This window comes from Nicotiana sylvestris, chromosome 11 (assembly GCF_000393655.2).
Source record: "Nicotiana sylvestris chromosome 11, ASM39365v2, whole genome shotgun sequence".
Lineage (NCBI taxonomy): Eukaryota > Viridiplantae > Streptophyta > Magnoliopsida > Solanales > Solanaceae > Nicotiana > Nicotiana sylvestris.
In genome coordinates, this window is record NC_091067.1 from 84,631,580 (window position 1) to 84,653,786 (window position 22,207).

A 22,207-nucleotide genomic window follows, 5' to 3' on the forward strand; every position below is an offset into this window, starting at 1 on the left:
ATCCGGTGAGAATCAGACCCGCGTAGTTCAGTTAGAATAACTAAAAAAACAAACTACTTTGAAAATTATAATTTTACATACCAAAACCCTTCAAAATTTTATAACCAAAAAAGTACTTTATGAGAACTTGGGGGAAATTTTTGTTTTTGTCTCCTCTGTTCAATCAATCTATCCTAAAGATGGTCAATATTTGAGAGAAGCAAACCAAATAATATTGCATATAGCACATAAAGATGAACATGTTGGTCCGAAAAATTGGTATATGTCCTAGACGGGCCCGACCCCTGTACCGAGCCCCGCTAAGTCCAATGCACATGATGCAAATAAAGCGTAGCCTACTAGGAATATTCATTGCTTGTGGCTTGTTCTTCTAAGTTTTCAAATCCTAAAGGACATGGTATCTAGACCTGGCTTATCCGAGCGAACAACCCGAGACGAGGAGCGTTAAGCGTCACCAGTAGTAGAACAGCACTGGCTAGCTACCGGCTCTCCCGCCTAAACATGTGTGACTAAATCCTTCACCAGAAGCTGGTAGACTAACTGACTTTATCTCAAGATAGAAATTTTGTGATGTTGGTAGGCAAACACAACATAACTACCTATTAGAAGATTCAGAAGGGTGCGGGAGAGGATACAGTTTATATCACAATTCAAATAAATATTAAAGCAGTAAATAAGCAACAATAGCATATTAGGCTTCCAAACACAATAATATCTTAAGACATGATAAAAGCCAAACAAAAATCAATATATAAAGCTCGAATTCTTATTAATTTTCCCCAGCAGAGTCGTCATAGCTGTCACACCTCTTTTTTGCCACATAACCCTATTACGTGGTTGAGTTAGAAGAGTTTTTCCAATTAAAAAGACGTTTTGAAAAGGGATTATTTATTATTTAGAGTCGCCACTTGGAATTGAGTTTTGGTGTTCTAAGTCACCTTTTATTTGAATCCCCTTTCAAAAGGAATGCTTGACTCTTATTTATGGTCTACGAAAACAAAAGACTAAGTAAGAAATTCCGTTGATCGAGGGGAAGGTGTAAGGCACCCCTCGAGTCCCGTGGTTCTAGCACAGTCGCTTTATTGACTAATGAGGCTTAAATCAATTTTTAGCTATTCTTGAATTTTATTGATTATGGCTTATTTATTACCGCTTAATTAATTATTATATTTTTATTAATTGTATTCACCAAGATGCGGAACGCACACGAGGTACTTCTTTGAAATTAAGTGTTAAACTAAGATATAGAATGTACACATGGTTATAACACAATTATTTCAAATCTAAAGGCATCGAGACGCGGAATGCGCACATGACCCTTTTATTACTTGAGCATATCAATCCAAGGTTCGGGTATGAACACATGGGCTAATAGCGTATTTAAAATATTTAATTATTTTATCTCTTTTAGATCCGAGATATTTATTTATGTGCTTTTTCTTTTACTCATCGCTATGAGTCTTGAGTTAATTCGTAACTCATCTCGCACCCTCACAATTATTTATTATCTCTCTAATTATTTATTTCTCACAAAGGTTTTAGAATCAATATGCATCCCGCATCGCTCCCTCAGTTTTCATTATGTGCAAAAGATATACTACACTTAATATAAATCTTTAAACATGGCATTGATTTTGATAAATAATAAAAAGCCAACTTATTAATGTTAGATGCAAGTATATATCTAATGAATATGCTCTGGAATTAAGCAACTCTAAAAAAAAAATATTTTTAACCGTTAACTTAAACAATTTACCAATTGTAAATAAAAAAATAAAATAAATAATGATGAAAATTATTCTCCAGCTTGTCTTCAAACGAACATTTAGAAGTCAAATGAAGAAAAAAAAAATCAACGTAAAGCTTTTCACAAAATCTAAGGAAAATTTCTTAAGATACGTCAATGACGTTATTTGAAATTTTAACACCATATTTATCCTAACAACTAATTCAAATATCATTTTAGCACTAGTACATGAACTTTCAAACAAAATACATAATTAATTACCTAAGAATCTATAATGAGACTAATGAAATTTTTTGACATGCATCTTTACTTAAAAATAAAAGAAGAAGAAGAAAAATGGACAACATATTAGTTGGTGTAGCCAATTTATTATAAAACTTAAAGCTACTGATTCTAGCTACTTAGAAAGAAACAAAATTCGGCAACCCAAATAATAGAATGAACCATGAAAAATTTTAACAACGATATTTCAATATCCAAAATGAACCAAATTCTGAAGTGTCAAACAGATGTAAAACATTGTTAATGAGAAAATCATAAACACACTTCATACATAATAATAAAAGAAAAAAAAAACTTAGAAGATTTCCTTCTCTTAAAATGTTTCAAACAACACAGAATTCATGCATCTCTAAATAACTTTTCAAAATCCAAAACTAGAACTTAAAATAAGTAAAAGATGAATAGATAATATAGAAGAGAACCTGTAGAGCAAAGCTTTTTCAATATGTAAGAGAGAAGCCACAGAAAAATTTTACAGTGACGAAATCCAAGCGACAAACAGAAGCGAGAGGAGATAGTAACCCCGATCAAGACTAAAACCTTTGAGCAAAACCGGAACCCGAACGATAAACCGAACGTCGACTAAAATTTCAAACTCTATTTCAACTCCATCCTCTCCTCTTTAAATTTCTTCCTCGTTTTTACTTCTTCTGTTCTTCACCTCCGCCCCCTTTTTAACTCAAACTACTGATATATATAAGAATCCCCCCACCAAAGGGTCTGTTAGTGTTAAAGTTTAATGGAGTAAGTAATGGGGTTTAATGGGGGAAACGTGGGTTGTGTAAAGAGTGGGGGATAGGAACGTGAGGGAATGGGGAAGTTAGGGGATCAGATTTTTTTTTTTTTGAGGGGGTTTTGTTTTCGTTCCTTTTTAGCTTTTTCCTTCTTTTTTTTATAACTTTTTACTAACTCTCTTTTTATTAAAAAAAATGAAAGTAATATATATATTAAATATCTGACTTACTCTTAGACTTAACAAAAATTATATACATAAAAGAACTCAATATTTACACAATCATTTAAATTATTCTAAGGAAAAAACTACTATAACTCACATTTAAATTAGAAGAAACTAAGTTTTCTATATATATATATATATATATAAACATAGGAACAAATCTTATATTCTAAGAATGTGAATATTTTTGTAGTTTTTAATTTTCTTAAATAAAACCTATTAAGAGTAAGATAAACATTTAAAATATTAACATTAGACCTAAAAAGAAATATTTACACTAAAATAGTATAGAATTTGAGTGTGGTAAAAAATTAGGTGTTCACAAATACACAGTATAAGACTCCAAACCCATAGGCAACACCAACACTGGGGTTGTAGTCAAAGCAGTCTTGAGCTTTTGAAAGCTCGTCTCACACTCCTCGGACCATCTGAAAGGAGCACCCTTCTGGGTCAATCTAGTCATAGATGCTATAATAGATGAGAAACCCCCTATGAAACGGTGATAATACCTGGTAAAACCAAGGAAACTCTAAATCTCAGTAGCTGAAGACGGTCTAGGCCAACTCTAAACTACTTTGATCTTCTTCGGATCTACCTTGATCCCCTCATTTTATACCATATGACCCAAAAATGCCATCGAAGTAAGCCAGAATTCACACTTTGAGAATTTTTCATACAATTTCTTCTCTCTCAAGGTATGGAGCACGATCCTCGGGTGTTGCTCATGATCTTCCTGACTGTTGGAGTACACCAAGATGTCGTTAATAAACACAATAACGAATAAATCAAGATATGGCTGGAATACACTGTTCATCACGTGCATAAATGCTGTTGGGGGCATTGGTCAGCCCAAATGACATCACAAGGAACTCGTAGTGGCCATGTCCGGATCTCAAATCATTAACTGATGATAACATGACTGCAAATCAATCTTTGAGAATACTCTGGCACCTTCTAGCTGGTCAAATAAGTCTCCAATACGTGGCAATGGATACCTATTTTTCACTGTCACCTTGTTCAACTGCTGATAATTAGTACACATGTGCATATAACCATCCTCCTTCTTCTTCTTCTTCTTCTTCTTAAAAAACAAGACCGGAGCACCCCACGGAGACATACTAGGCCGAATAAAACCCTTATCAATCAACTCTTGCAACTACTCATTTAACTCTTTTAACTCTACTGGGGCCATACGATATGGTGGAATAGAAATGGGCTGAGTGCCCGACAACAAGTTAATACAAATTGATATCCCTATCGAGCAGCATGCCTAGAAGATCCACTGGAAATACATTTGGGAAGTCTCTCACTACCGGAACTGAATCAACGGTAAGAGTATCAACACTGACATCTGTCACGACCCAAACTGGAGGATCATGACTAGCACCCGGGCCATACTTGCCGAGAACCAACGTACATTTTATCTAACCTTCCTTATTATCTTTAAGGCCCGACGAGATCATTATAAATGGTAGGTATGTATCATGAACAACAAACAATGAAAGATAATGGAATGAACATACATAACATGGGATGACAAGACAACTAAGAATCTACATATAAGGTACGAGCTACCACACTCCCATGAAAGACTATACAACAAAAATTAGCCGACAAGGCATACCAAACTATACATGAGTCGACACCTGTCTATGAGCCTCTAAAAGAGTATAAGTGCTGTAACATTACCGGAACAGGGCCCTGACATACCCATAATATCTATAATAAATATGCATACCAAGACCACGACAAGTTAGAAGAAGGGATCTCGCCAATAACCGCTGACCTGAAAAGCTTACTGTGGTGGGGGAGCTGCGTCTACCTGTCTATCAGGACTTGCAGCATGACATGTAACGTCCACAAATATAAAGGATGTCAGTATGAATAAATTACTGAATATGTAAGGCAGGAAAGCATAAGTAAGAACAATAATGTAAACATGATAGAGAATATACAACCCGTAACATCTGGATACCTTTGAGGGCTAATGACATGAAATGCGTGATACATACATATATATACATAAACTTTTAAAACATATGCCTCTGTGGGCATCATCATCATCATATCGTACTCGGCCATAATAGGCTCGGAAAAATGTACCCGGCCACGTGGAGCTCGGTAAAACCCAACTAATCAGTGATTGCACAATGGGTGTCGTACCCGACCGACTATAGCGCGACTCAGTAGAGTAAAATAGATACATATATATAATACATGTAGGACTTATTGGAATTATATTCTGAACCTTTCAGAGTGACGTAAGGTTGATATTCTCCGTACACGTTATTAGGAATAACTCTTCATCAAGAATCTTATAAGAATCAAGAAGTACCAACAACCTGATAACATAAGAATAAGAGAAGCTACCTCAACATCAATTGTTCCATAAGAAGGGAAAAAATGTAAGTACTGCTAGCTTCTAAGAGTAGAGTACCTTTGGAAGCTCATTCATTGCATTATGTACAATCGAAGTCATGCAAAAGAAGGAAAGGGATAACATCACATACCTTGTATATGTACTGCCCAACCTGAAGCTATGAAAAAATGTCACGACTCCTTAGTCTTGTATTGAGTATAACCCACGAAACCTGGTCCTTCTTCATTAAAAATCAGTTCCTCAACGTGGCTACAATAAGGAGAAAGAGAAACTAGCAAGCTATCCAGACTTTTTGGCACTAGAATCACGTCGTAACACTCGAAATACCCTAGTTTTTATGTGGGATTTTTGGGGAGGAGTTGTAGGGGTTCAATTTGGTTTTCAAGGTCTGAAAGATGGGTGAAATAAATTAGTTGATAATCCTTTAAAATTCCCCTCTTGGCCGAATTTGGGGCTTTTAATTGAGTCCTCTCATTTTGGCAAGTAGGTGATACACCTACTTGTCAGCTACCAATCTGCGTAGTCTCGCAAAAATGCAAATATCTCTATACTCCAAGATCTTATTGACAAACAGTTTAATACGTTGGAAACTAGACTCATATATCTTCAATTTGGTGGGTAGATCACCATGTAGTTCCAATTAAATTGGGAGAAAAGCTTAGGAATATTTGACCTAAAGTTTAAGTAATTGCGACAACTTTTATCGACGTTTGTTTCATAACTCGTTTAATTTCAAGACTTATGATACGAACATTACATGATTCAAATACCTTAAAACACGACCTCTTTAGAATATTAGCACCCCTAGGTTTACCTAAAAATACGGGTTACAACATCCTTGATTCGTTTAACTTCTAATACTTGTTAACCACACCTTATACACCCTTGTATTATTTAAGACCAATAGGATTAACTTCTTATTATCTCAAAGATAATATCTTCTCAGATTTATGTCAACAAACTAATGGCATGAACCAACGTACATGAATAGGGGTTGTAACACTCTCCCCCCTTAGGAACATTCGTCCTCGAATGTAAGGGTATATGGGGAGTCTAAATCATCGTGGATTCCAACATAAATTTCTAGCTGAGTTTCCTCTATAAAATTGACACTAGCAAAACTTGCAAGCAGTTAAACCCAACATATGGACTCACAAGACTATAGAAAGCATTATGGATTTATATATTATATGCATATCACCATTTTGTATTAATGAAGAGTATTCTCAAGCTATTGTTTACCTCATAGAGTCATTTCACCCTCTAATGTGTCAGGCGTTCCCCTGGTATCCTCGTTATCTTCATTCTAGAATAGGTAATGGTATTTAGACTTCATCTTCTCTTCTGCTTCCCATGTCATTTCTTCCATATTCTTGTTCCTCCACAATACTTTGACAGAAGCTACATCCTTTGTTATCAGCTTGCGGACTTGTCGATCTAATATAGCCACTGGCACTTCTTCATATGATAGATCCTCTGTAACTTGTACATCTTTGATAGAGACAACCCGAGAAGGGTCTCCAATACATTTCCTTATCATAGATATATGGAATACCGGGTGGATAAATTCCAATTCGGATGGCAATTCTAACTCATAAGCAACCTGTCCAATTCGTCGAAGAATTTTGTACAGATCGATATACCGTGGACTCAGCTTACACTTCTTCCCAAAATGCATAACACCCTTCATCGGCGATATCCTTAGGAAAACTCAATCACCAACCTCAAACTCCAGATCACGATGTCGGACATCGGAATAAAACTTTTTCCTGCTTTACGCCGTCCTCAGCCGCTCTTGTATCAGTTTCACCTTTTCGAAGGCTTGGTGAATCAAATCTGGCCCATATAGTTCCTTTTCACCGACTTTGAACCATCCAAGTGGTGATCTACATCTCCTCCCATATAGTGCCTCGTATGGGGATATTTTAATACTGGAATGGTAGCTATTATTGTAGGCAAATTCTATGAGTGGAAGATGGTCATCCCAACTCCTCTTGACATCCAGAACACATGCTCGTAGCATATATTCAAGTGTCTGAATGGTACATTCAGCCTATCCGTCAGTCTGTGGATGGAATGTAGTGTTGAGATTCACTTGTGTGCCTAAAACCTTCTGAAAAGACCTCCAAAAGTTAGTCGTAAATTGTGCTCCTCGGTCTGATATAATAGATACCGGCACACCATGAAGCCTAACAATTTCCTTGATATACAACTTCGCATAATTTTCAACTGTGTAAGTTGTCTTAACTGGCAGAAAATGGGCACATTTTGTAAGTCGATCAACTATCACCTAGATGGAGTTAAATTTATGATAAGAGCGAGGTAATCCAATAATGAAGTCCATATTCTGAAGCAATCCACTGGGTTTATGATGCTCGATCTTTACTTGTTGACAATTAGGACACTAGGCTACAAATTTTGCAATAGACTTCTTCATATCCCACTAATACTGCTCCTTAACATCATGATACATCTTTGTCGAGCCGGGATGGATGGAATATCGGGATTGATGAATCTCAATCATAATATTCTCTCGCAACCCTACCACATTAGGCACACATAATCGGCCCTGGTATCTCAGTTCCCCATCTCCTCCAATCTCGAAATCCGTAATTTTACACTATTGAATGCTCTCTCTCAATCTTACTAAGGTAGGATCTTCGTATTGTCATGCTTTTACCTCGGCTACCAAAGATGATTCTGTTTTATTCTGTACTGTAATACCTTTGTCATCAGAGTCTAACAATCTGATTCTCATATTGGCAAGCTGATGAAGCTCTTTAGTCAACCCTTGTCTACTTGCCTCAATGTGTACTAAGCTTCCCATTAACTTACAACTGAGAGCGTCTTCCACAACATTGGCTTTACCCGGATGGTACAATATCTCGACATCGTAATCTTTTAGTAATTTAAGCCACCTACGCTGCCTCAAATTCAACTCCGTCTGCTTGAAGATGTATTGTAAACTCTTGTGATCTGTGTAGATGTCAACATAGACGCCGTATAAGTAGTGTCGCATATCTTCAAAGCATATATTACTGCAGCCAATTCCAAATCATGGGTCGGATAATTCTTTTCATGCTTCTTCAATTGTCTTGATGCATAAGCAATAACCTTCCCACGTTGCATCAATACACACCCCAAACCTATACTTGAGGCATCACAATATACCACATAACCTTCTATTCCTTCTGGGAGAGTGAGCACTGGTGCGGATGTCAATCAATTCTTTAGCTCATGAAAACTTCGTTCACAAGCGTCAGACCACTGGAACTTAGTATCTTTTTGTGTTAACTAAGTCAATGGTGCTGATATAGAAGAAAACCCTTTTACAAATTGCCTATAATATCCTTCTAGCCCCAGGAAGCTGCGGACTTCTGATGGTGTTGTAGGTCTCGGCCAATTCTTTAATGCATCGATCTTCTGAGTGTCGACACTAATACCCTCATCAGATATCACATGGCCAATGAATGCTACTGAGTTCATCCAGAATTCATATTTGGAGAGCTTAGCATATAACTTACGATCCTGAAGCGTCTGTAATATTGTCCGCAAGTGTCCCGCATGTTCCACCTCCGAACGAGAATACACAAAAAATGTCATCAATGAATACGATCATGAACACATCAGGATAGGGCCTGAATACAGTATTCATGAGATCCATAAAATCTGCTGAGGAATTTGTTAGCCCGAACGACATCACCAAAAACTCAAAGTGCCCATATCTTGTCCAGAAGGCCGTCTTTGGAATATCCTTCTCCTTAACCCTCACCCGATGATACCCTGAACATAAGTCAATCTTAGAGAAATACTTGGCACCCTGGAGTTGGTCAAATAGGTTGTCAATCCTTGGAAGTGGATACTTGTTCTTTATAGTAAACTTATTCAACTATCAATAATCAATACACATCCTTAACTACCCATCTTTCTTCCACACGAACAAAACTGGCGCACCCCAAGGTGAAGTGCTAGGTCTAATAAAGCCCTTATCTAGCAAGTCCTTCAACTGCACCTTCAACTCTCGCAACTCTGCCGAGGCCATCCTGTATGGATGAATAGATATGGGTCGAGTGTCAAGCAACACATCAATGCTAAACTCAATCTCCTTTTCAGGAAGAAGGCCTAGGAGTTCATCTGGGAAAACATCTGGAAATTCATTGACCATGGGGATTGATTGTAGAGTAGGATGCTTCGACTCCGCATCCCTAATGCGAACGAGATGATAAATGTAACCTTTTAATATCATCTTCCTTGCCTTAAGATAGGAAATAAACCTACCTTTCGGCATCTCAATGTTCCCCTTCCATTCAATGACAGGTTCACTAGGAAACTGAAACCCAACCATCTTCGTACGACAGTCAACATTTGCATAGCATGAGGCCAACCAGTCCATTCCCATTATCACATCGAAATCAATCATTTCTAACTCAAAAAAATTCGCCGAGGTTTGACGACTACAAATTATCACTGTGCACCCTCTATATACCCTTCTAGCAATCACAAAATCTCGTATCGGAGTAGATGCCACAAGTGGTTTACTTATCAATTCAGGTTCAAAGCCAAACTTATTAGCCACAAAGGGTGTAACATATAATAATGTAGATCCCAGATCAATTAGCGCATATACATCGTAAGAAAACACAGACAATATACCTGTAACAACATCCGAAGACGACTCGAAATCCTGTCGACCTACTAGAGCATAGGTTCGATTTTGAGCACCACTCGAACTCGGCACTGCACCTCTACCTCTACTACGACCTGTCAATTGCTGAAAACCCCGTGCTGGAGGTCGAACTGATGAGGAAGAACCAGACACAGATCCAGTTGGCTGAGCCATACCACCACCTCCTCTATTAGGACAATCCCGCATCATATGGACAGGCTGTCCGCAAGAATAGCACGCATCAGAACCTCAACGACACAGTCCAAAGTGGGCCTTTCCACATTGATCACAACATGGTGTTGGGGGTCTCGTATGACTAGTATCCACGTGATATTGCGAGCTGATGCCCGCGAACTCTGACCTGGACCAGAATAGGTAAATTAATCATATTGAGGCCTCTGAAACTGTGGAGGAGCACTAGCTACAGGTGGCGTCGAACTCCTCGAAGACTGGGGCCTGACACTGCTTCTGAAGTCATCAGAATACCCTACAAATCTCGCCCCTATCCTGCTCACTATCTGCCCTTTGCTGACACTTACGATCCTCTAGGGTCTAGGCATAAGCCTGAATACTGGAAATATCCATGCCCTCCACCAATGAGGCTGTCGTGCACTTATTTATCAGATGTGGTCCAAACCCGTTCATGAACATATGCACCCTATCACTCATCTCAGCCACCATATGAGGAGCATACCTTGATAAAGAATCAAACTGCATACTATACTCTCGCACACTCATATTACCTTGTCTAAGGTTCAGGAACTTATCAGCTCTAGCTCGTCGTATCTCAACTGGCAAATAGTGACGAAGAAAGGCCTCAGAAAATTCCTTCCACACAGCTGGAGGGGCGTTCGGACCCCTGTATCTCTCCTAACTATCATACCAGAAAACCGCTAAATCATGTAACCGATAAGAAGCCAACTCTACTGCCTTTGTATCAGTAGCATGCATAACCCACAGTATATGATAAACCTGATCAATAAAAGTTTGCGGGTCCTCCTTGGGGTCTGATCCGGTAAACACTAGAGGGTCTAGATTAATAAAATCACGAACTCTCGTACTAGCTGGTTTATCAACAACACCGGTATTCTGCCTCTGCGCAGCTACCAAGCTAGTCAATAACCGCACTGCACTCCGCATATCCTGGTCTGTAGTGCCAGACGACGAAACTGGTAGTGTTGGGTGCCTCCTAATATCCTCTGTAGGAGACGGAATAGATGATGTATGGGACGGTATCTCACTCTGAGCCTCATTTTGTCCTGCTCTGGCTTAAGGCACCCGACTGGTACCCTCTCCCGCAGCTGTATCAAGCTATCTACTAATCGCTTGCTTCCTAGTCGAAGGTATCACTGAAAGAAAACAAGGTGAATATTAGAGACGAACACTTACGACTCAACTCTACACACGATCTAGATTTAGGAAGAAGGTAACAACCCTAGATGTCATGTAGTATACTAATTATAAATGTGGTGCGCTACACATCCATAATCAAGACTATACTAGAAACGACTCATAGACAACCCCTAGGACAGGCTTGCTCTGATACCAAGTTTGTCACGACCCAAACTGGAGGATCATGACTAGCACCCGGTCCATACTTGCCAAGCACTAACGTACATTTTATCTAACCTCCCTTATTATCTTTAAGGGCCAACAAGATCATTATAAATGGTAGATATGGATCATGAACAACAAAAAATGAAAGATAATGGAATGAATATACATAACATGGGATGACAAGACTACCAAGAAACTACATATAAGGTACGAGCTACCACGCTTCCATGAAAGACTATACAACAAATATCAGCCGACAAGGCATACCAAGCTATACATGAGTTGACACCTGTCTATGAGCCTCTAAAAGAGCATAAGTGCTACAACATTGCCGGAATAGGGCCCCGGCATACCCATAATATCTATAATAAATATGCATACAAAGACCACATCAAGTCCAGAGAAGGGATCTCACCAATAACTGCTGAACTGGAAAACCTACTGTGGTGGGAGAGCTACGTCTACCTATCTATTAGGACCTGCAGCACGACATGCAGCATCCACAAATATAAAGGACGTCTGTACAAATATGTAAGGCAGGAAAGCATAAGTAAGAACAGTAATGTAAACAGGGATAGAAAATATACAATCTGTAACATCTGGATACCTCTGAGGGCTACTGACATGAAATGCGTGATACATACATATATATACATGAACTTTTAAAAAATACGCCTCTGTGGGCATCATCATCATCATCATATTGCATTCGGTCGTAATAGGCTCGGTAAAACGTACCCGGCCACGTGGAGCTCAGTAAAACCCAACTGATCAGTGGTTGCACAATAGGTGTCGTACCCGGCCGACTATGCCGAGGTTCGGTAGAGCAAAATATATACATATCTAATGCATGTATGAATCATTGGAATCATATTCTGAACCTTTCGGAGTGACGTAAGGTTGATATTTTCCGTACACATTATTAGGAATAACTCTTCATCAAGAATCTTATAAGAATCATGAAGTACCAACAACATTGATACCGTAAGAATAAGAGAAGCAACCTCAACATCAATTGTTCCATAAGAAGGGAAACAATGTAAGTACTGCTAGCTTCTAAGAATAGGGTACCTTTGGAGTCTCGTTCATTGCATTATGTACAATCGAAGTCATGCAAAAGAAGAAAAGGGATAACCTCACATACCTTGTATATGTATTGCCCAACCTCAAGCTATGCAAATGTCAAGACTCCTTAATCTTGTACTGAGTATAACCCACGAAACCTGGTCCTTCTTCATCAAAAATCAGTTCCTCAACGCGGCTACAAGAAGGGGAAAGAGAAACTAGCAAGCTATCCGGACTTTTCGGCACTAGAATCACGTCGTAACACCCGAAATATCCTAGGGTTTGTGTGAGATTTTTGGGGAGGAGTTGCAGGGGTTCAATTTGGTTTTCAAGGTCTGAAAGATGGGTGAAATAAATGAGTTGATAATCCCTTAAAAGTCCCCTCTTGGCCAACTTTGGGGCTTTTAATTGAGTCCTCTCATTTTGGCAAGTAGGTGATGCACCGACTTATCACCTACCAATCTGCGCAGTCTCGCGAAAATGCAAATAACTCTATACTCCGAGATCGTATTGACAAATGATTTAATACGTTGGAAACTAGACTCATAGATCTTCAATTTGGTAGGTAGATCACCCCGTAATTTCAAGTAAATTGGGAGAAAAGCTTAGTAATATTTGACCTAAAGTTTAAGTAAAATTATGAACATAAGTTGCGACAACTTTTGTCGACTTTTGTTTCATAACTCGTTTGACTTCAAGACTTATGATACGAATATTATATGATTCAAATACCTTAAAACATGACCTTTTGAGAATATTAGCACCCCCAGGTTTACCCAAAAATACGGGTTACAACATCTTTGATTCGTTTAATTTCTAATACTTGTTAACCATCCTTATATACCCTTGTATCATTTAAGACCAATAAGATTAACTTCTTATCATCTCAAAGATAATCTCTTCTCAGATTTACATCGACTAACTAATGGCATGAACCAACGTACATGAATATGGGTTGTAACAACATCTCTCACAAAGGCTAGATAAACATCACACCTCTTTTCAACCATCCATAGAGCTTTTAGAAATGACACAACCTTGCTAGGAATATAACACACTGCACCCTTCCACTCTAACCGTGACAAACTTGGCATAGCCAAAGTTACAGTCTTGGAGTCATTACAATAAATTTAGCCTAGGGCCACGTTAATTTTAGACTACACTTGAAAAGAAAAGAATATACAATGTAATGACATTTAGGCCACGCAGTTTAGGCAACTCTTACGAAACGCTCTCTTTGGTTTCTGCATTCGAATAAACTTAGGACAATTTTGCATAGTTCAAGAATAAATTTGATCATGTTCACATGTTAAAAGCTTCTGCCATTAAGTAAGGCAAATCAAGGCTCACCTTTTGTAACGTAAAGGGTAAATAAAGGCAAATGTAGATCATATTGTAAAAATTATGGGCAAATTTGAATCTTTTGTCAAAAATCAATATACCAAACCCAAGACACATACCGTGGGACCCACTTCCCGATGCTGAGGTGGCAAACACAGCACATGAACAACTCCGTATTCCAATATCCCGTGTTTAAGAATACTCCACCCAAACAAACGCGCCAACAATAACACAATCCAATATCAGATTTCTTTCACGAACTCCACTTCCAATTTCTCATTGCTTCTTCTTCCCATTTCCACCTCCAAAGCCATCCTTCCAGAAAACCTTGTTCCTTACATTTCTTAGCCCCAAAAAAGATTCCCATCTCAATTCCACAAAAAACACAAGGAGATCTAAGGAAATTCCCCGCCTCTATATATAGAGAGGTGGAATTGTTCCTGAATTTGGTTTGAATTGATTGATTGACAGATTTTGGTGAGAGGGTGTTATTGAAAAAATGGGTGACATGAAGGATAAAGTCAAAGGGTTCATGAAAAAAGTCACATCTTCTTCTTCAGGTAAGTTTAAAGGCCAAGGTAGGGTTTTGGGTGGTTCATCTTCTTCAGGACCCTCAAATCATGTCAATAATTTTTCATCACATCCCCTAAATACAAGGCAAGATCAACAACCTTCATATACAAAAACTTCGCCTCAAAAACCAAGTAATTCTGATCAAAGAATTGAGAATATATGTGAAATTCAGTTCAACAAAAGTGAATCAAAGGATGGTTTTGATCCATTTGGTGAATTAATCACTTCTGGGAAGAGAAACCCAAAAGGGTATTCACTTACTAATGTGTTTGAATGCCCTGTCTGTGGTAGTGGTTTTGTTTCTGAAGAAGAGGTGTCAACTCATATTGATAGCTGTTTAAGTTCTGAAGTGTCTTCTAATTTGGGAGTTGAAAGTAAAGTTGAAGTTAAAAGTGAATTGGAAACATGTGTTAGTGCATATGTTTCAGGGAAGCCCTCAGAAGGGTCAGTTGAAGTGGTCATTAAGTTGTTAAAGAATATTGTGAAGGAACCAGAGAATGCCAAGTTTAGGAAAATAAGGATGGGGAATCCAAAAATAAAAGGTGCTATAGGTGATGTTGTAGGAGGAGTGGAGCTATTGGAATTTGTTGGATTTGAGTTGAAAGAAGAAGGTGGGGAAATTTGGGCTGTGATGGATGTTCCTTCTGAAGAACAACTTGTTATGCTTAAGAATGTAGTTTCACTCTTGGAACCGAAGAAGGTTGAAGAGTTGGCGTCCTTATCCCAAGTTAAGGCGAGTGAACCAGTTGAGCCGAAGAAGATTGATAGACAGGTAGAATTTGGATAACTTTTGCTAATAGTTCGGTGTTTTTGTTTCCATGTTCTTTTAAATTCCTATATACAATGTTAAAGCTTTCTTTAACTAGTGCTCGAATGAAACTCTCTGATACTACTGAATAGTATTACGTTTCCTGATGCTTCAGCGACAAAATTTCCTTGGCATCCAATTATTTCTCTTAGTTGAACATGATGTAGCAACTTGGCTACTTTACTTGTGCTTCCCATCAAGTAAAGCCCTTACTAATGAGAATTGATTATTGATGTTGTCGTCCTGACATAGTCACATAGCACCATCGTTTTAAGTCCATAACTTCTTCTTAAAAGGTAATGGCTACTTTATTTCTTATTAGGCAATTAATGAGGAAATTCTGCTATTTTTGTGTCAGGATACTATAGCTTCTGGCTTGGTTTATTTATCCAGTATGTTGCTCGGTCTCCAAATGTATTGTCACACCGTGCGGGATCCTCCAAGAATGCACTACTTTTGGAGGATCCGACACGCACCCATCAATATGTTTGAAGAGCCCGAGCAACATAGATTCGATTGGACATAGATGTTTGAGAGAATGCAGATTGATGCTTAAAGCTATAATAACACTTGAAATAGGTGCATTAATAGAAGTATTGTTTGAAAAGTTGGAGTAACAATATCTTTATTGATTTTCTTTTCATATTCCTTCTGAGATGGCACCGTTGGGTTCGTTGACTCCATATTCTTTTATGCTTTTTCATAAAATTCACACTTGTCATACTTAATCCTCTGGGACACAGATAGACAAACTCGTATGCAGGCAATATGTTAATTAGGTGTATCATTTCATGGTAATATGTATTTCCTCTAGAAAGGGACCCGAGCATCTAGCTGGTGGTTTCGGTTTATTGGTCCTTGGCATGGTTATCAGGATTTAGCAAGGAGAGCTACGGAGTGGTAGTACTGACATATTTTTGGTTTGAATTATTCTTCAATGAGAACTGTAATAAAATGCCAACCATATGGTTCCTTTGAAGGTGAATTCAGTATACTAGGGTAGATGAAACATATTATTTATGCACAAATTGACCGGACCGATCTATTTGGTTATTCTCTATGTTATGGTTTGTTTCATGCAAAGAAATCTGGTGGTAGACAGAAAATGCTTGACTAGACATTCTAGGCATGACTCTTTCGTGTTAGATTGATTACTACGACATAAAATTACTCATTTCCTGTTTCCACTATGATGCATTAAAAAGCTTTAGTATGTTGCAATTACTTTGGGTTAGGCTTCTTTATTAGATATATTACTTAATTACGTAAACTGATGAACCTTCACTTGAGCACCATTACTTAGTTCTCAACATGTCGAACACCCGCTGTTGTGTCCTATTTTTTACAATTCAGCTACCGTGTCAATCCTATGTGATGGGACGCTGATCCCTACTCTTTCATTTTGCCAAAATATTTCTTTTTGGTGTCTAACTCCAAATCTTCAGAACAATAATCCAATTAATTATTTTTGAACTTTGTTCTGAAGTGGAAAGAGTTGAATATATATTTGGGATGCTAGAATCTGTAAAATTGATGGAGCATGTTATTTGTGTTTTTCATGTTTTCTCAATACATCATTGCCTCATGAGTTTAAAATTATTCTTTAGTTTCAAATTTTATGTCATTTATGTCTTCCAATGTGTAAAACCAATTGGATGTTATAGGAGAATCTTATCTAACTGCTAAAGTTATAAGCTAATATCCTACATTTTGCCATATTCGATTAGATATTTCAAATGTTGCTGTGTATAATCATAATTTAGTCTCTGTTAAGAATACCACAAGTTTAAAGGTCTTATGAGATTGAATGCAACAAAATGTTCGGTGAAGAATTATTACTGAGAGTCTGAAATAAACTGTGATGAGAATATATCTTCTGGTGCTGACGCCTTTTATGAGAGAGAACATTGATTTTGAGATAAAGTAAGGCGTGGATTAGCATTGTGAAATCCTAACTCTTTGAGTCTCATCTCAGTTGTGTATATTAAGAATCAACAATAGATTTAGGCCCTTGGAGCAAGTGACTAGAAAAAGATAAATCACATCCGAAGCTCCACTACTATATGTTCGGGTGCTTTCTACTAATGTAGTTCAAATGCTACTTTTAGCATTTTGAACTGGAGTTAATACCCTGCTTCTTATAGCCAAATGATACTCAGATTTTTGAATTATGATCATTTTCTGTATGTGTGAATCGGTGCTAGGAAAGCAAGTATTTGTGATAGTACACTGGATATTTTGTACTAAAATTTCTTTGAATTGTGTGCTAAATTCCTTATGTTTTTTTGTTCTTTCTTATAGAACCCAATGCTTTACATTTTTTCAACCAAAAGCTACATTATTCACAATCTATTGTATGGATTTGTTTCTCAATATAGTTTATCCATAAGTAAGATTGGCAAAAATGTACCTAATTGATGAGCATTTAAGGCCATTTAACCTTCAAGTATCATCTGCTACACCCTTGAAAGACCAGTGTGGCCTATATTGGTGGATTCTTTGTGCTCCTTTCCTCTTCATTTACTTTCTCCGTTTTTTGTTTGGGGGGGTGGGGGTGGGTTCTGCTGCTCAGGTTCACGTACTTGGGATGTTACTAGCAAGTAGCAACCACTATGGTCACCAGACAAGTTTCTTTCTATTTTTTTCTATAAGGAGTTACCAGACAGGTTTCTTTCCACTCCTTTTTTATTTCCTTGTATTTTTCGTTTTCTTCCTTTGCTTTGGTTGGGGTGCCGTGTCTATCTGTCTATCACTCTGTTACAACTACAACTCGGATATGCTACCTTAAATTTGGTTCCGATGGCTTCCTGGGTTAAATAAAACTTTCTATAAGCCACAGAAGCTTCCAAAATCAAATAAATCTTCAATAATTACATTAAACTAAAAATTTAGGAAAAACTCTTAAGCTTTTTAAGAGATATATATCCAAAAAAAAGGAAGGAAAAAGCATGTTAAAAACATTTTGCTAACCTTTTTTAAACTTTGAACTACTTTCTATTCATCGCTTTTCATGTATGACCTAGTCTTTAAGGAAAGTTATTTTTGAAAGAGTTAAAACCAGTGGCCTCTCCTTGAGTTTTCAGGAGCTACCAAACCCTGTCATAAGATTGCTTCGCCCACACTCATTCCCCGCTTCTCACCCTATCTCCTAGGATCCTAAGATTGTTTGATAACTTGGCACTTCGGCACTAGTAATTTCAAAGTAATTCCCCACCATGCTTCAGGGCGCTTCAAGTGTCTTTTTACCTTGGGTCTCCTCTAATAGGTGCTAGTCCTGGTTACAGAACAACCTAACAATTCCTAGAAACCTCAAGCAATGTCTTCTATTTTCAGACATATTTGTGTCTCAGTATATAAAAGGTCAGTTTTCAGGGATGAAAAGAATGGATAACATTAGGTTATCCAACAGAAGTTTGCATTAAGCGGTTAAGATCACATCACAACATATCCTAAATTGATAAAATTGGCTTTTTTCATATATTTCAAAAGATTTTCTCGATGAATATACTTTATCTGGCAAGACGTCCAGTTTCATCACGAAGAAATAATGAGGCAATTCTATTAGAATACATATTTAATGAATTGAGTTATTTAGTGTAAAAATGAGTTAAACAAAAGGTAACGGTTCCAAATCCTTCTTCGATTGTGTTCTTCTATGCCTGTATCCATAAATGATTCTTAAGTGCATTACCTTCTGTGGTAACTGGGTTCTTACTGAATTATATAATTATCTCATTTATGTATTTAGGAAAGAACTACTTGTGCTGTTCTTTACTTATGTGTTTCTTAACATTTACGTAATGGTCAAACTTCATGAATTTTGCTTTAGAATTAATTTGTTAGGCTTATTCTATGTTCGAAAACTGGAATATTGTCTTGCCTGTATAGACTTTTATGATCAAGCTTAATTATGGTGAATACAGTCAAATCTTATTTTGGTGAATATGGTCAAGCTTAATTTGGAAAGTTACATATAGCACTTTTCAGACTTTTGAAACTACATAGTAATTATCCTATTTGTATGACATTTTGTTCATTGCTCGCGCTATATTGGTCCTTTCTGCCTCTGACATTCTTATTTCTATACCCAACAGATTCGAGTGTTCTTTTCTGTTCCCGAGAGCGTAGCAGCAAAAATTGAGCTACCTGATTCCTTCTTTAACCTCTCACGTGAGGAATTGAGAAGAGAAGCAGAGATGAGGAAGAAGAAATTAGAAGATTCCAAATTATTGATTCCTAAATCTTATCGGGAAAAGCAGGCAAAAGCTGCAAGAAAGAAGTACACAAAATCCATTATCCGTGTACAGTTTCCAGATGGAGCATTGCTTCAAGGTGTCTTTCTACCTTCGGAGCCAACTAGTGCTCTTTATGAGGTTGGTACTTGGCCTTTTATGTTAATATATTTGTTGACAAATTACTAAATCTAATTTGGTAAGAACTTTAATGGATTTTCTGCAAGGAACTTCTTTTACATTCAAAAGAAAATCTTCCTTTATTTCCAAATTACCAAGTATACAATGCATTACTTTTTGTAGAGCAATAAAAGACTTCTTCATCCCCCCCTCCCCCCCCCCCTCTCCGATCGGTCGATCGATTGATATCTCTTTAACTCCTTGTATGGTTGGCTCATAACCTACATCGTGTACCATTTGAGCATACTCTCTCTCTCTCTCTCTCTCTCTCTCTCTCTCTCTCACTTGGTCTCTCATTGTCCTCACTCAGTTGAGTGCGTCAAAGGATTATGGCTCATCATTAGCATATACCAAGTAGAATGCGATATAAATAAGCTTTAAGTTCTCAAAATATTCCGTACACGGTACAATGGTATTATTAAAAGACTTGAAAAGTTCAAGGTAAGGGGTGTTGGGAGTCAATTCCGTTTCTTTCTGATATCAAAATACTTTCTTGCAATAACATTAAGATAGAAAGGACAAAAAGGGATGAGAAAATTTTACTTGTAGAGAATTAGGAGGAGGGTGGGGCATGGGGGATGAGTTAATCTTTACAAGGAAGATCCCTGCTCGTACTGCGTGGACCATTTTTGTAGTTAGATTTGAAATTCCATTAATCATTGTGGTGTCGCCAATGAAGTTCTTGCCAGGCGTTTTTTCATTTGGTTACGCTAATAGAAATAGGATAAAGAGGTGCTATGGATTCACCAACAGTATAAAAAAGGAAAAAGATAAGAAAAAGAAAATAAAGGTCAACTATATTACTAAAGTAGAAATTCCATGTTTTATCTCATGTGAATAGAAAATTAAATGTCTAATAAGCTTGAAACGTTTTGTTTTCTGAGCATTGTGTGGTACTTTTTCAATATCTATTGTTCCATGTGATGATTGATTGGTAATCTGGTGTACACATGTGCTTTTAATTTTATTTTTTTCTCTTTGATTTTTCTTCCTCATATTTTGTTCCTTTTTTACTTTCTAGTTTGTGAGCGCAGCGTTAAAGGAACCAAGCTTAGAGTTCGAATTGTTACATCCGGTGCTTGTTAAAAAGCGGGTGATTCCCCATTTTCCAGCTGCTGGGGAGAGGGCTGTAACAGTTGAAGAGGAGGATTTGGTTCCTGCAGCTCTACTCAAATTTAAACCTATCGAAACAGATTCTGTTGTTTTTACTGGTCTTTGTAATGAGCTTCTTGAAATTAGCGAGCCCCTCGAGACCGGATCAGTTGCTTCCTCGTAAGCTCTAAATTACATCAGACTTTGAATTCTTCTGAGTGTTGGAAACCTTATAAAACTCTCTGCCCCGGGAATGCTGTATTTTCTTCTTATGTTTCTCTTTTCTCTGCATGATCATGTTTGTGCAAATCATAGATTACCTGTATAGTCCTGTTGTATTATTTGAATTATACATTCAGCTTTTGCAGAAAAATTTGGTGTCAAAAGTGAGAATAAGAGATGACATGTATTGATCATTTGATGAATACAAGAGAAATCTAGGTGTTGCAACAGGAGGCAACATCTAAGTTAGAACTTCACATTTTTTAAATTTTCCAGCACTAACATTTTAGCTGCAACGCTACTGAAAGTCTGGACGCTTTTTCAAACTCAAGGTGGAAAAACAAACTTGAGTCTGCTTATAACTTGAAAATATAGAAAAGCAAACAGTTGTTACAATAACATTGTAGGAACAAGATCGCAAATTTGCCTGATTATTTTTTCAAGAAATATGGCTGGAAATATTATTGTACCGCAGTTTTTTCAAAAAATTGGTGCACTGGTTATAGACAATAATAATGGGTTTTTTTCACTTGAAAGAAGCAGAGCTAATTAGAATAATTAATGGAATTGTACAGTGTTGCAAAAACGACCATAAGAAATAGGCACAATGCCTACAAATCTACGATAATCATTTGAAGTAGGAATACTGTTATTGGGATTGTTACTTATACGAGGAATTTTCAGAAATCATTATTGTTTAATGACTATTAATTTCATATAATTACCATATACATAATTACTTCTTATAGCTACTATTCAGTGGTTATGGTAGTGTATTCGCTGTATACGTGCTGCTGTATTCATGAATACAACATCAGAAAGCGCCTAAAAATCAGGGCAGTCCAGCTGTACGCGCATGTATTTCACATGTATTTGCGCCGTGTACATGAATACAACAACAAAAAGTGCCTAAAATCAGGGCAGTCTAGCTGTTCGCGCATGTATTCACATGTATTTGCGCTGCTGTATTCATGAATACAGCAACGAAAAGCACCTAAAATTAGGGCAGTTCAGCTGTACACGCATGTATTCACATGTATTCGCGCCATGTATTCATGAAACAATAGCAACAATCACCTTAAAAATAGGTATGTCCAGCTGTCT

General features: G+C 37.4%; 3 protein-coding genes across 3 annotated transcripts; 1 reads left to right on the forward strand and 2 right to left on the reverse strand.

Annotated features, from left to right (window-relative positions):
• Positions 1-6,673: 6,673 nt before the first annotated feature.
• LOC138881256 (uncharacterized) lies at positions 6,674-8,194 on the reverse strand. Its single transcript, XM_070161472.1, has 2 exons — positions 8,048-8,194; positions 6,674-6,970 (listed from the first exon to the last, which is right to left on the reverse strand). The coding sequence occupies exons 1-2, from the start codon at positions 8,192-8,194 to the stop codon at positions 6,674-6,676; spliced, it is 444 nt and encodes a 147-aa protein (XP_070017573.1).
• A 1,089-nt stretch (positions 8,195-9,283) lies between these two features.
• LOC138881257 (uncharacterized) lies at positions 9,284-10,207 on the reverse strand. The gene has a single exon (XM_070161473.1). It carries the CDS (start codon positions 10,205-10,207, stop codon positions 9,284-9,286), a length of 924 nt encoding a protein of 307 aa, XP_070017574.1.
• Positions 10,208-14,190: 3,983 nt separating this feature from the next.
• LOC104239968 (plant UBX domain-containing protein 2) lies at positions 14,191-21,360 on the forward strand. Its single transcript, XM_009794740.2, has 3 exons — positions 14,191-15,341; positions 19,472-19,750; positions 20,811-21,360. The coding sequence occupies exons 1-3, from the start codon at positions 14,496-14,498 to the stop codon at positions 21,063-21,065; spliced, it is 1,380 nt and encodes a 459-aa protein (XP_009793042.1). The 5' UTR covers positions 14,191-14,495; the 3' UTR covers positions 21,066-21,360.
• The last annotated feature ends 847 nt before the right edge of the window (positions 21,361-22,207 follow it).